Source organism: Ammodytes marinus (genome assembly GCF_949987685.1).
Source record: "Ammodytes marinus genome assembly, chromosome: 2".
NCBI lineage: Eukaryota > Metazoa > Chordata > Actinopteri > Uranoscopiformes > Ammodytidae > Ammodytes > Ammodytes marinus.
The window spans coordinates 18,590,997-18,604,193 of NC_137231.1; the positions used below are offsets into that span (position 1 = coordinate 18,590,997).

At 37.4% G+C, this 13,197-nt stretch overlaps 1 protein-coding gene across 1 annotated transcript in view; it reads right to left on the reverse strand.

Moving 5' to 3' along the window:
* The window catches only part of LOC307256219 (uncharacterized protein), a gene marked incomplete at both ends in the record, with an annotated part of 31,544 nt that extends 27,256 nt beyond the window's left edge, over window positions 1–4,288 (reverse strand). The window contains 7 exon segments of the mRNA XM_080035118.1: window positions 257–386; window positions 567–699; window positions 795–970; window positions 1,079–1,166; window positions 1,814–1,876; window positions 2,052–2,102; window positions 4,219–4,288. Coding sequence (XP_079891244.1) covers window positions 257–386; window positions 567–699; window positions 795–970; window positions 1,079–1,166; window positions 1,814–1,876; window positions 2,052–2,102; window positions 4,219–4,288 — 711 coding nt within the window.
* Between the last annotated feature and the right edge of the window lie 8,909 nt (window positions 4,289–13,197).

Here is a 13,197-nt window from a genome sequence, read left to right on the forward strand (position 1 = left end):
CCACCTCAGCAGGAGCTCCCTCAATGTCTAATCTGTCATGTGCTTTTATTCTCATCCCTTGGAAAGTACACAATGTTACATTTTATAGACTATATGTAGGCTATAGTAACTGAATAACTAGTATTTACTAGTTATAGTTTTTACTCAATACCTATATAGTTACTCATTCATATTTCATTCGTCACTCAGTTACAACCTACAATGTTGTGTACCTTATTGTAAAGTGTTATCTAGCCTATATGCATCTGTTCCTTACCAAAGGAAGAAGCTGATTGTTGACTCTCAGCTCAGGGCTCCAGCCTTTGGGCAGAGAGAGTTCATCCTCGTATTCGGCAGGGAGCCAGCGGGTGAAGGGTGTGTTGGAGGATCCCAAGAGGGTGTTTTCTCTAGACAACAAAAAATAAATGCTTTACACCTCTCTCTTTGTCTCGCACATGGGCGTACCGCGCACAGCACGTACTGATCTTTGAAATGGGGACCGGCAAAAGGATTGTTTGCCACCCAACCTTCTGCTCCCCATTGGAACATCTTTAACTTTTAAACAGAACTGGCATGTGCCTCCACACCTGTTGTTGCAGACGCTGCTTGCCGTGCGAAACTGGCTTAAATTAGGAGTTGTCTTGCAAGAAGGAGCACGATGTCGTGGAGAGCAGCCGGTCAGCTCAGCAATGGCCATCAGTTCCTCCTCGGAGATTAGATCTAATGGATAAGGGCGAGAGAGATATATATCAGCTTTGACTTGTCTTGAAGCCTCCCCTATGGCAAATTCAAAAGAATCCGTTTTGGTTACGAACCTGTGGCATTGATGGAGCCTTTCTGCCGACCCACCAAGGACCTCTTGATCATTTTAACGGCATTATCCATATAGTCCGCAGCACGCACAGCACCGCGAGTTAATCCAGCAGGCTGCTTCATCAACCGCAGGACGTCTGAAGGACTCGCTTTATTCCTCCGCACGCGTTCAAGGCTCCTGTATCAGATGACCAATGACCATTTGGATAGTACCGCGTTCAAACTGTATTATTAGTGTTTAGACTTTTATTTTGTACTTTGTTTTTCTCCCTCATTGCTCACTCACCCTCTTCTCGAGTACTTGTAAGCCGAGTCCACCATGGCCTTGGCTTCAGCTACGGCGTGTTCAATTGCATTTCTGCTCAAACGTGGTTCTGAAGGCAAAACACATTTCTCTTGTCAGTGTGCTCTTCTTTGGCATTTTAAACACAACCCAGTCACCTTTCTAGGGTTTTTTTGGGGTAATATTGGAGTTTATAATTGGTAACACTTTACAATAAGGTACACAAAAAAAGAGTAGTTACCCTTTTAAAAAGGTTAGTTTACCTTTTCAAAAGGGTAGTTTACCTTTCAAAAAAGAGTAGTTTACCTTTTAAAAAGGGTAGTTTTACCTTTTAAAAAAAAAGTAATCTACCCTTTTGAAAAGGTAAACTACTCTTTTTTTGAAAGGTAAACTAACCTTTTGAAAAGGTATACTAACCTTTTGAAAAGGTAAACTAACCTTTTGAAAAGGTAAACTACTCTTTTTTGAAAGGTAAACTACCCCTTTTAAAAGGTAAACTACTCTTTTTTGGAAGAGTAACTACTCTTTTTTGAAAGGTAAACTAACCTTTTTAAAAGGTAAACTAACCTTTTGAAAAGGTAAACTACTCTTTTTTTGAAAGGTAAACTAACCTTTTGAAAAGGTATACTAACCTTTTTAAAAAGGTAACTACTCTTTTTTTGTGTACCATATTGTAAAGTGTTACCCGTTCATTGCAACTGTATTTGATTGGTTTGAATTTGATGATCTAATTCTCACCAGCATCCACTTGGCTTTGCAGCCACAGGCCTGCAGCTATCAGGCACAAAAACAACTTCATCTCTACAAGAGGAAAAAACAAACAAACACAGTATGCTGAAAAACACGTTGATCAAATAAACACACCTGATCAAATATAGAAATATATATAATTGGAAATAAATAACTAGAAATGCATTGCATGCATTATTGCCTGAATTTGAACCTCATCTGCCATGTGAGGAGAACCAACTTGTACCTGTTGTGTCCGGAAAGTCCCCGATTGATGCAGCTGCAGTCAGGTGTTGGCCTGTAAGAAAATGTGTTTGTCTTTATAAGCAGTATTTCCTATAGCCTAGATAACACCGCCTCTTTGCAAAACCACAAGTGTCTTTGTTTGAAATTCATATAAAGCTATGTTGTTTGACGGGAAACAAAAATGTTTTAGCTTTGTGTAAAGATACGTTTTCAATTGTGAGGGTCCTTTATGCTCAACTATTTTCCTGTTACTCAAGGAAACACACAATACAGCTCTTTTTCACTTCCTTTCTTCATAATTTGTGAATGAAATCTATCAAACTACACTGAACAAACATATAAACGTAACACTTTTGTTTTTGCTCCCATTTTTCATGCGCTTAACTCAAAAATCGAAACGCTTTTTCAACATAAACGAAATAACCATCTCTCAAATATACACAATAAAAGGCCACTCTGAAATGTGCAGTTTTGCTTTATTGGAGGGGTCTGGGGGGGGGGTCAGACAGTAATTGGACACTCTAAGGCACACCTGTGCAATATTCATGCTGTCTATGTCTAATCATACCTGTGAGGTGGGATGGATTATCTCGTAAAGGAGAAGTGCCCCCCCAACACAGATTTAGACAGATTTGTGAACAATATTTGAGAGAGGAGCTTTCTGTATAAAAAAAGATTTAGATTTTTGAGTTAAGCGCATAAAAAATGGAGCAAAAACAAAAGTTTTGCGTTTGTATTTTTGTTCAATGTAAGTGAGTCAATTGGGCATATTAATATCAGTGCCCCATATTATGTCATAATCTATAATATAGCTTACTTTACATCAGGTGCATTCACTTAAATTTTTAGCAGGACTGAATCCATGATTCTTTTATTTTGTACTTGGAACAAAACGGTGTAACATCCATTTTAGAAAGGGGCAACAGAACATGATTTCAGACCATTTTGAACCTAAAAGCAGAATAACACATAGTGTTTCAAATATTTTTGATACAACACATCTGACAGTTTAACATGTGAAAACTTGTTAACATATTGGCATTTAGGATATTCAGGCTACTGCACCAATGCCGTCTTAACAATAGAACAAATGTTCACTCACAAAAATGCCTAAATGGTGAGTAGGCTTTTGAATGACCTTTTGAAGTCAAAAGTCAGGGAGACAATAAGTTCCTGAATAATAGCTAAAAACACAGAAACCTTTCTGAAAGATAAATGAAAAAAAAACACATTTTGTGTGGGGTTTGATCCATGACACTGTTTTATATTAACCATTTCCTCAGCTCTAGTTTTCAACGTAGTTTCAAGCAGTGGCACATGACGTGCACTTATTATGCAACACATCTATCAATCAATTCTTTAAGTTCTTCAGAAACTCGATCATCCTTTCCTTTGCACCCATTTGCACATTCAGTACATTCATTCCCACTTCCATACAGTTCTGCGGTGTTAAACCATATTGCCACACATCTTCTCATTGTTACAAAATCCCAAGTTGGATCTCCGTGTGTGCCATATACAGTTGAACTAGCAAGCATCATTTTATCTGTGGCAAAGGACCCCTCAATGGGCCACATTCCACCCGTCTGCTTAAATCGCTGATATCAAAGGAGACATTGCTGATATCAAAGGAGACATCGTAAAAATGGCTACAGTGGAAAGAGAGGATAACGATGAGTGATTAAAATTCATTGGGAAAATGGAAAGCATGTCAGTTGTGCAAGGTCAATGAATAATGAGAATGAAAATTTACTGTGTATTGGACTGCAGCTGCTTAACAAAAAAAATTAGCAAAATCATCAAAAACAAAAAACAACAAAATTGTGTTTTTTTTCTTTTCTGTAACAGTACATGTGTATCTGTGTATCTGAATCTGAATCTGATGAAAATGGGGGCGGGACCTGATAAGCCTTTGGCTTCTTCCGTCACCCTTCGGACAACACAAAGTAAGATGTATGATGTGAAAGAGATAATTGTGTATTGTGTGGAATTGTCTGAAAGAATAATAATAAAAAAATTAAAAAGAATAAACATAAGGGATGTGTAAGGAGCCACATATTCCCAGCCATGTTTTCTTCCAACAATGCCTGCTGGTGTGTGTTCAGGAAAAACCTTCTCAATGTGTGTTTCTTCGTCTTCTGTCATATCATGTGTCTGTGCATTCTTACTGCTTTTCTTCGATGTTTTGATGTGTTTTGTTTTAGACTTATCCTCTGCTTTGGACTGGCAGGCATCCATGTTGAGACCCACAGATAGGATGTTTTATACTAACACAAATTAAACATATGACATATGTATTTCACTTATACAAAACATATACACTGCACAATATTGCAACAACATCCAATATCTCCATTGTCTAAATGTTAATCTACTTTATTGTATAGAGGGCTTTATCTTATTTTGTTGTATTCTAGTTTGTTGTATCTCTTCGTGTAAACCAAACAGGACTTAATATCTATTCGTCAAACAGGCCTCGAACCTACTTTGCTGTAAAGAGGACTATCTTTCTACCATAAGCTGACCATTTATTTTCAATTTAACTTCTTAAGGCCGAGTTTTTTAGAACTATCACATATATTCTTTTCTGATCTCGTCAAACAAAGACATAATAAGGCATAAATCAAAATTTAGTGCACTTACCAGGTCGATGTTATCTTGAGATCCTGTTTGTGATGCCAATTTGTGAAGGAAGTTCTGTTAAGGTTGTAGGTCAACTCAGGTGGAAGAATATTTCAGGAGACTTGGATGAATTATGAAGCAATATTTCTTACAGACTTGGCCAAGGAGAACCGGACTGCAACTCTCGTGACTTGCACTTCAATTCTGCCAAACTCATGCTTAGAGCTGTGTCTTAACCTCGCGCTATCTCTAACACCTCCCCGGCTCGGGCACCAAGCGTACCAATGTTTTGGTTCAAAGCTGAACACAGTGAACCATAACATTCTGTAGTAGAAGGAGATGAGACTTTATCTATACAACTGACGTAAGTGTCACCTAACAGGCTCCAAGGCTGACCCAGAGTCTGTGAGACAGACACACAAGATAGGCATATATGACCTATTAATCTTTACCATTAATATTACAACTAAAGACCCACAATTCCCTCACAGTAACCACACACGTAAATGTATTTCATTGGGATTTCATGTGATAGACCAACACAAAGTAGCGCATCATTTTGAAGTGGAATGAAAATGAAACATGGTTTTATTTTATTTTTTATAAATAAAAATCTGGGGTATGAATACTTTTGCAAGGCACTGTATCTGAGGAACCCTGTATTAATATAGAAATCGGTAACACTTTACAATAAGGTACACAAAAAAGAGTAGTTACCCTTTTGAAAAGGTTAGTTACCCTTTTGAAAAGGTTAGTTACCCTTTTCAAAAAGGTTAGTTACCCTTTTCAAAAAGAGTAGTTACCCCTTTGAAAAGGTTAGTTACCCTTTTGAAAAGGTTAGTTACCCTTTTGAAAAAGGTTAGTTACCCTTTTGAAAAGGTTAGTTACCCTTTTCAAAAAGGTTAGTTACCCTTTTCAAAAAGGTTAGTTACCCTTTTCAAAAAGAGTAGTTACCCTTTTGAAAAGGTTAGTTACCCTTTTGAAAAAGAGTAGTTACCCTTTTGAAAAGGTTAGTTACCCTTTTGAAAAGGTTAGTTACCCTTTTGAAAAAGGTTAGTTACCCTTTTCAAAAAGAGTAGTTACCCTTTTGAAAAGGTTAGTTACCCTTTTCAAAAAGGTTAGTTACCCTTTTGAAAAGGTTAGTTTCCCTTTTGAAAAGGTTAGTTTACCTTTTGAAAAGGTACGTTTTTGAATTTTCTCCATCCACTTAAGATGGGGCTGTGGAGTCATTTTTGGAAAATAACATTTCAGATCCACATACATATTTTCATATATTTTCATATTTTCGGGGTCCTGGGGCCCATTCCAGAGGAGGTAATTTCAAACTCCTGAAAAAGTTGAACATTTTGAAAGTTATTAGAGGAAAAGCATTCTCAAACTCTCGACTTAGGCAAATGTCACTTAGTTCAAAAGGGTAACTACTCTTTTTGAAAAGGGTAACTAACCTTTTTGAAAAGGGTAACTAACCTTTTCAAAAAGGTAACTACTCTTATTGAAAAGGGTAACTACTCTTTTTGAAAAGGGTAACTAACCTTTTTGAAAAGGGTAACTAACCTTTTTGAAAAGGGTAACTAACCTTTTTCAAAAGGGTAACTAACCTTTTCAAAAGGGTAACTACTCTTTTTGAAAAGGGTAACTAACCTTTTTGAAAAGGGTAACTAACCTTTTCAAAAGGGTAACTACTCTTTTTCAAAAGGGTAACTAACCTTTTTCAAAAGGGTAACTAACCTTTTCAAAAGGGTAACTACTCTTTTTGAAAAGGGTAACTAACCTTTTTCAAAAGGGTAACTAACCTTTTTGAAAAGGGTAACTAACCTTTTCAAAAGGGTAACTACTCTTTTTGAAAAGGGTAACTAACCTTTTTGCAAAGGGTAACTAACCTTTTTGAAAAGGGTAACTAACCTTTTCAAAAAGGTAACTACTCTTATTGAAAAGGGTAACTACTCTTTTTGAAAAGGGTAACTAACCTTTTTGAAAAGGGTAACTAACCTTTTTCAAAAGGGTAACTAACCTTTTCAAAAGGGTAACTAACCTTTTTCAAAAGGGTAACTAACCTTTTCAAAAGGGTAACTACTCTTTTTGAAAAGGGTAACTAACCTTTTTGAAAAGGGTAACTAACCTTTTCAAAAGGGTAACTACTCTTTTTGAAAAGGGTAACTAACCTTTTTGCAAAGGGTAACTAACCTTTTTGAAAAGGGTAACTAACCTTTTCAAAAGGGTAACTAACCTTTTCAAAAGGGTAACTACTCTTTTTTTGTGTACCTTATTGTAAAGTGTTACCTAGAAAGCAAACAATTAAAGCCTCACAACCTATTTACAGCTTTGTTTGCAAAAACACAATATAAAATTATCAAACTTAGTTATAAATAGCCCTGTAAAATCATGGAACAAAATTAACGGTGCAGCTATCCCTGGGAAAACACAGATTTCAATAAAAATCAAAACTATTTTGCTTAACTGGAGCACTTGCATACAAGAGCAATTAAACAATTTTCAGATATGCATAAAAGGGTTCACGATATCTAATATATAAAAATATACAACTCAATAATTTAAACTGCAATAGCCTACTTATTTGTTAGACTCAAAAAAAATCTAACTATGGTTATTTCTGTTCCCTGCATTGATTCCCCTTCCCTTCTTGACAGATTTGCATAAAAACAACAAATAGCACTCTTTCAGAAGCAAAAGGCAGGACCAACTTGGCATCAGTTTAAGATTACCGCCTCTGCTTTTTTTGTGTGTGTGTGTGTGTCTGACATGCACAATGACACGATACTGATTTAAAAGTTTCTGAAACATGTCATAAAAAAACAGCAATGAGAGAGAGATCAAAAATAATAGGAATAATTGTTTCTATGAGTAAAGTCCTATTGTTGTGTGCGCTCAACAGTGCTATGATGTTTGAAGTTGATTATAAGAATTAGCCTGTTAACCTTACCAGCTTACCAACTTCATTGAGAAACAAATCTTACTCAAGTTATAATGCACAGTGTTGTTAATAAGTCATCTCCACTGGTTACCAGTTAAGTCCCGGATCAAGTTCAAAATCCTCCTACTCACCTAAGTCCCTGCATGCTCTGGCCCCCCATTACCTCTCTGACCTCCTCCATCCTTACACCCCCCTGCGGTCCCTCAGGTCCTCTGCTGAGGACCAGCTGGCAACCCCCCGCACCAGACTCAAGACCTTTGGGGACAGGGCCTTTTGTGCGTCTGCCCCCACTCTGTGGAATCTGCTCCCCCTCCATATCCGCTGTGCCACTTCAGTGGAGTCCTTCCAGAAGCTCCTGAAGGCACATCTCTTCTCAGAGGCCTATGACCTCTAACCCGCCCCCACCCCTCTGTGTACACAAACACTTTACTTCCCCCCCTTTTTTGTGAAGCGACCTTGGGTACCTTGAAATATATATATAAATATCCCTTAGGGCCCGTTGGTCCATTTTACGGACATTTCATTTTTCTTTTTTTGGATAATTTTGGCTGTGTTCATGCATATGGCATGAAAACTGGTAAGGAAGTGTATTTTTATATGATAATGTTATTTCCAGCTCAGCTCCTACAGTAAGGCTAAAATACACTGTATACAAACAAGAGTTACATTCAGACTGCTAAGGTCCATAAAACGTCCATTAACACCCATTCAAACACCATTTTTTCAACACACTGCCATTAAAGCATAATTGATGCATTTTTTTATATCTGGGTGTCAATCTGGGCTTCTACCTTGGAATTGATCATTTTTACTACTCCCCACCATGTTACGTCATTATGACCATATTTGGCATATGGAGAAAAAACAGGCTATTTCCACTAGATAGCACTGTCACAATCCCCCCTTCCTCTCCCTTTAGCTTTAACCCTGAGGAGTGTGTGTGTGTGTGTGTGTGTGTGTGTGTGTGTGTGTGTGTGTGTGTGTGTGTGTGTGTGTGTGTGTGTGTGTGTGTGTGTGTGTGTGTGGGGGTGTGTGTGCACGTGTGTGTATGTGTGTGTGTGTGTGTGTGTATCCATGACCTATGACATTATGAGCAAAAGGCTAGTGGTTTTCAAGTGGCACTGTTTTCATTTACTCTGAATCCTCCTCCAGAGCTGGGATGTTTCCTCTGACTTTCAGTAGTGGAGAATTCAGTTGGCCCCACCAACACCCATACACAGAGATATACTCCTGCAGCCACTGGAATGGTACAGGGACCCACCTGTTATGCGTTAATGGAGGTTTCAGACACAGTGGTTGCGTTCCGAATCTCATACTTTCTTTTTTCTATTCTACATACTACATCCGACGATAAAAATAATCTAGTTAGGATGCAGTAGGCATACTATTGGGACATACTTTACTCTCTTATTTCATCATAACATTGCGCCTTGATCTTGCCTCTTGCTTTTATATCCGTCGCATCCCCGTTTGTTTTCATATGGAGGCTTCGTCGATGTTACGTAACTTCACGTGCGCACTGGATTGTGGGTCAGAATCGCCCAAATAGGATGCACTTTTCAACACTAACAATCTTGGCCGCATGAAGTAGGACATCCGGGTACTTCTAACCATCCTAAATCTGGCCATAAGAATCGGGACATCCTAAGTGTTTTTTCTACATACTATATAGTAGAAAGTATGCGATTCGGAACGCAACCATTGTCTGTGTCAGATTCCTATTACTCGCTATCAGAATCAGACTCCATCACTGTTTCCAAAGCTTCATGCACTTCTTGTGTAAAGGCTCCCTCCATATTGCCAGGTAAGAAATAACTAGTTCCACAGTTTGCTTTGTATAAACTCTGGTTTCAATGGCAGCTGTGTAAACAGCTCAACGACTTGTTATGTGTCTCTGACGGCTGCACCTTTGATGTGATTGAAGATGGCCCATGTTTTAACTTATTTGAAGCAGTGCACTGCACATGCTTGTGTGTATGGACCTCAGGTAGGTGTGTGTGCTGTGCATTTATACAAAGTCATCTTTAGAGGGATTTTGAACCTCTGCATGAAAAACTACACATGGAACAGAGTGAATGAAAACAGTGCCACTTGAAAACCGCTAGCCTTTTGCTCATAATGTCTAGGTCATGGACACACACACACACACACACACACACACACACACACACACACACACACACACACACACACACACACACACACACACACACACACACACACACACACACACACACACACACACACACAGTCTCTCTCATACACACAATGATGCCAATGATGTCCCTGTTACACTGTTCTTGGCCCGTTCACTGTTCACTGTTCACTTCTGGATAATAACAAAAAGAGTGGAAAATGTGCATGGACTGCAGGTGAGGTTCTTTTCCTAACACAAAAATTCAATTTATGATTAGTACTGATGTTGGTTTAAAATTCAAGCCTAAAAAAGTTGGAAAAATATCGATGTATAATATTTTTTATAGCTACCTTTTTCAAAAGTCCATTTTACGTACCTTAGCGGTATGAGTGTCAGTTTATTACACTGTACAAAAACTAATAATGCCTAAATATCTGTGTTGCTGCTCAGCATTGACATATCCCAGGCCTAATAATTCAATACAAAAAAAATTAGTTTGCATGTAGTATATTGAAAATAATAAACATTTTCAGTTTTTTCCTCCAAAATACGATGTCATCATGACCAAAACCTGGCAATTAAAGGGTTAACATCTTTTAAAATTCATGACTATTTTATATTAATAGTTAGGGCAGATGTAGGGGAAAAGAATTGGCAAAAAAAAGTTAAAAAAAAGATTGTATAACATTTTTTATAGCTACCTCAAGGAAATGTCCATTTTACGGACCTTAGCGGTACGAGTGTGAGTATTTGACACTGCACAAAAAATAATAATGCCTGAAAATCAGTTTTGCTGCTCATCATTGACACATCACAGGCCTAATAATTCAACACAAAAAAAATTAGTTTGCATGTAGTATATTGAAAATATTTCAGTTTTTCAGTTTTTTTCATCTAAAATACGATGGCATCATGACCAAAACCTGGCATTTAAAGGGTTAACATCTTTTAAAATTCATGAATATTTTATATTAATAGTTAGGGCAGATGTGGGGGAAAAGAATTGGCAAAAAAAAAGTAGAAAAAAATTAATGTATAATATTTTTTATAGCTACCTCAAGGAAATGTCCATTTTACGGACCTTAGCGGTACGAGTGTGAGTATTTGACACTGCACAAAAAATAATAATGCCTGAAAATCAGTTTTGCTGCTCATCATTGACACATCACAGGCCTAATAATTCAACACAAAAAAAATTTGTTTGCATGTAGTATATTGAAAATATTTCAGTTTTTCAGTTTTTTTCATCTAAAATACGATGGCATCATGACCAAAACCTGGCATTTAAAGGGTTAACATCTTTTAAAATTCATGAATATTTTATATTAATAGTTAGGGCAGATGTAGGGGAAAAGAATTGTCAAAAAAAAAGTAGAAAAAAATTAATGTATAATATTTTTTATAGCTACCTCAAGGAAATGTCCATTTTACGGACCTTAGCGGTACGAGTGTGAGTATTTGACACTGCACAAAAAATAATAATGCCTGAAAATCAGTTTTGCTGCTCATCATTGACACATCACAGGCCTAATAATTCAACACAAAAAAAATTAGTTTGCATGTAGTATATTGAAAATATTTCAGTTTTTCAGTTTTTTTCATCTAAAATACGATGGCATCATGACCAAAACCTGGCATTTAAAGGGTTAACATCTTTTAAAATTCATGACTATTTTATATTAATAGTTAGGGCAGATGTGGGGGAAAAGAATTGGCAAAAAAAAAGTAGAAAAAAAATAATGTATAATATTTTTTATAGCTACCTCAATGAAATGTCCATTTTACGGACCTTAGCGGTACAAGTGTGCCTAATATTATAACAGGCCCTAAGGGATATATACATTCAAATTATTATTATTATTATTATTATTATTATTATTATTATTATTATTATTATTATTATTATTATTATTATTATTATTATTATTATCTCTCCTCTGGTTTTCTACTCAATGTTTCAACCAAAGTACGCCTAGAGTAACATGATACATGCTGTGGTAGCAGTTGTCACACACACCAGACACAGGAATTACAAAGGTTTGCCAGTTCATGTTGATAGTTGATACTATTGTCTGGTTGTCTGTCGTGTGTGGATGTTTACTGTACTTTCCAGTAAGCTCTTTCACTGATCAGGTAGTGCAGCATTTCTGAACCATGGCATTTCTGCTGCAGTCTGAAATCAAACCGCTCAGTAAGTTACACCAAGGAGTCAGAACCTATTGATTATTACCGAAAGAAAAATAAGAAAGAGTATGTGGGGTTTGGCACTAAAAGAACACCAGAGAACAAGACAAAATCTGTATCAACAACTGCAAAGTACAGTGCTGTGAAAAAGTATCTGCCCTGTTCCTGAATTATTCTGTTTTTGCTTGTTGTCACACTTATTTGTCTAGATCATCAAATCAAATAATTTATAATTTAAGACAAAGACAACTCAATGGAAATCAGAATACAGATTTAGAATTTTCATTATTTTTATTGGATGTAAAGAGTTATTCAGGAGCAATTTCACCCATGTGAAAAAGTATTTGCCCCCTAAACCTAAAAACTTGTTGTGCCACCCTTGGCCGCAACAACTGCAACCAAACGTTTGCGATAACTTGCAATTAGTATTTTACATCGCACTGGTGACATTTTTGCCCACTCTTCTTTGCAGAATTGTTTTATTTTGGCCATGTTGAAGGGTTTTCGAGCATAAACTGCCTGTTTGAGGTCACGCCACAGCATCTCAATCGGATTTAAGTCCGGACTTTGACTAGGCCACTCCAAAACTTTTATTTTGTTTTTTCTGAGGTGGACTTGCTGGTATGTTTGGGATCATTGTCCCGCTGCATCACCCAAGTGCGCTTGAGCTTGAGGTGACGGACTGATGGCCGGACATTCTCCTTCAGGATGTTCTGGTAGAGAGCAGAATTCATAGTTCCTTCAATTCCTGCAAGTTGTCCAGGTCCTGAAGCAGCAAAGCAGCCCCAGACCATCACACCACCACCACCGTGTTTGACTGTTGGTATGATGTTCTTATGGTGGAATGCTGTGTTAGCTTTACGCAAGATGTAACGTAAACCACAGCTTCCAAATAGCTCCACTTTTGACTCGTCAGTCCATAGCATATTTTCCCAAAAGTCTTGGGGATCATCAAGATGTTTTTTAGCAAATGTGAGACGAGCCTTTGTGTTCTTTTTGGTCAGCAGAGGCTTTCTCCTTGGTACTCTCCCATGGATGCCATTTTTGCCAAGTGTCTTTCTCATGGTGGAATCCTGAACACTGACCTTAACTGAGGCAAGTGAAGCCTGCAGTTGTTTAGATGTTAGTCTGGGTTCTTTTGTTACCTCCTGGATGAGTCGTCGATGACCTCTTGGAGTTATGTTTGTAGGCCGGCCACTCCTGGGAAGGTTCACCACTGTTCCAAGTTTTCTCCATTTGTTGATAATGGCTTTCACTGTTGTTCGCTGGAGT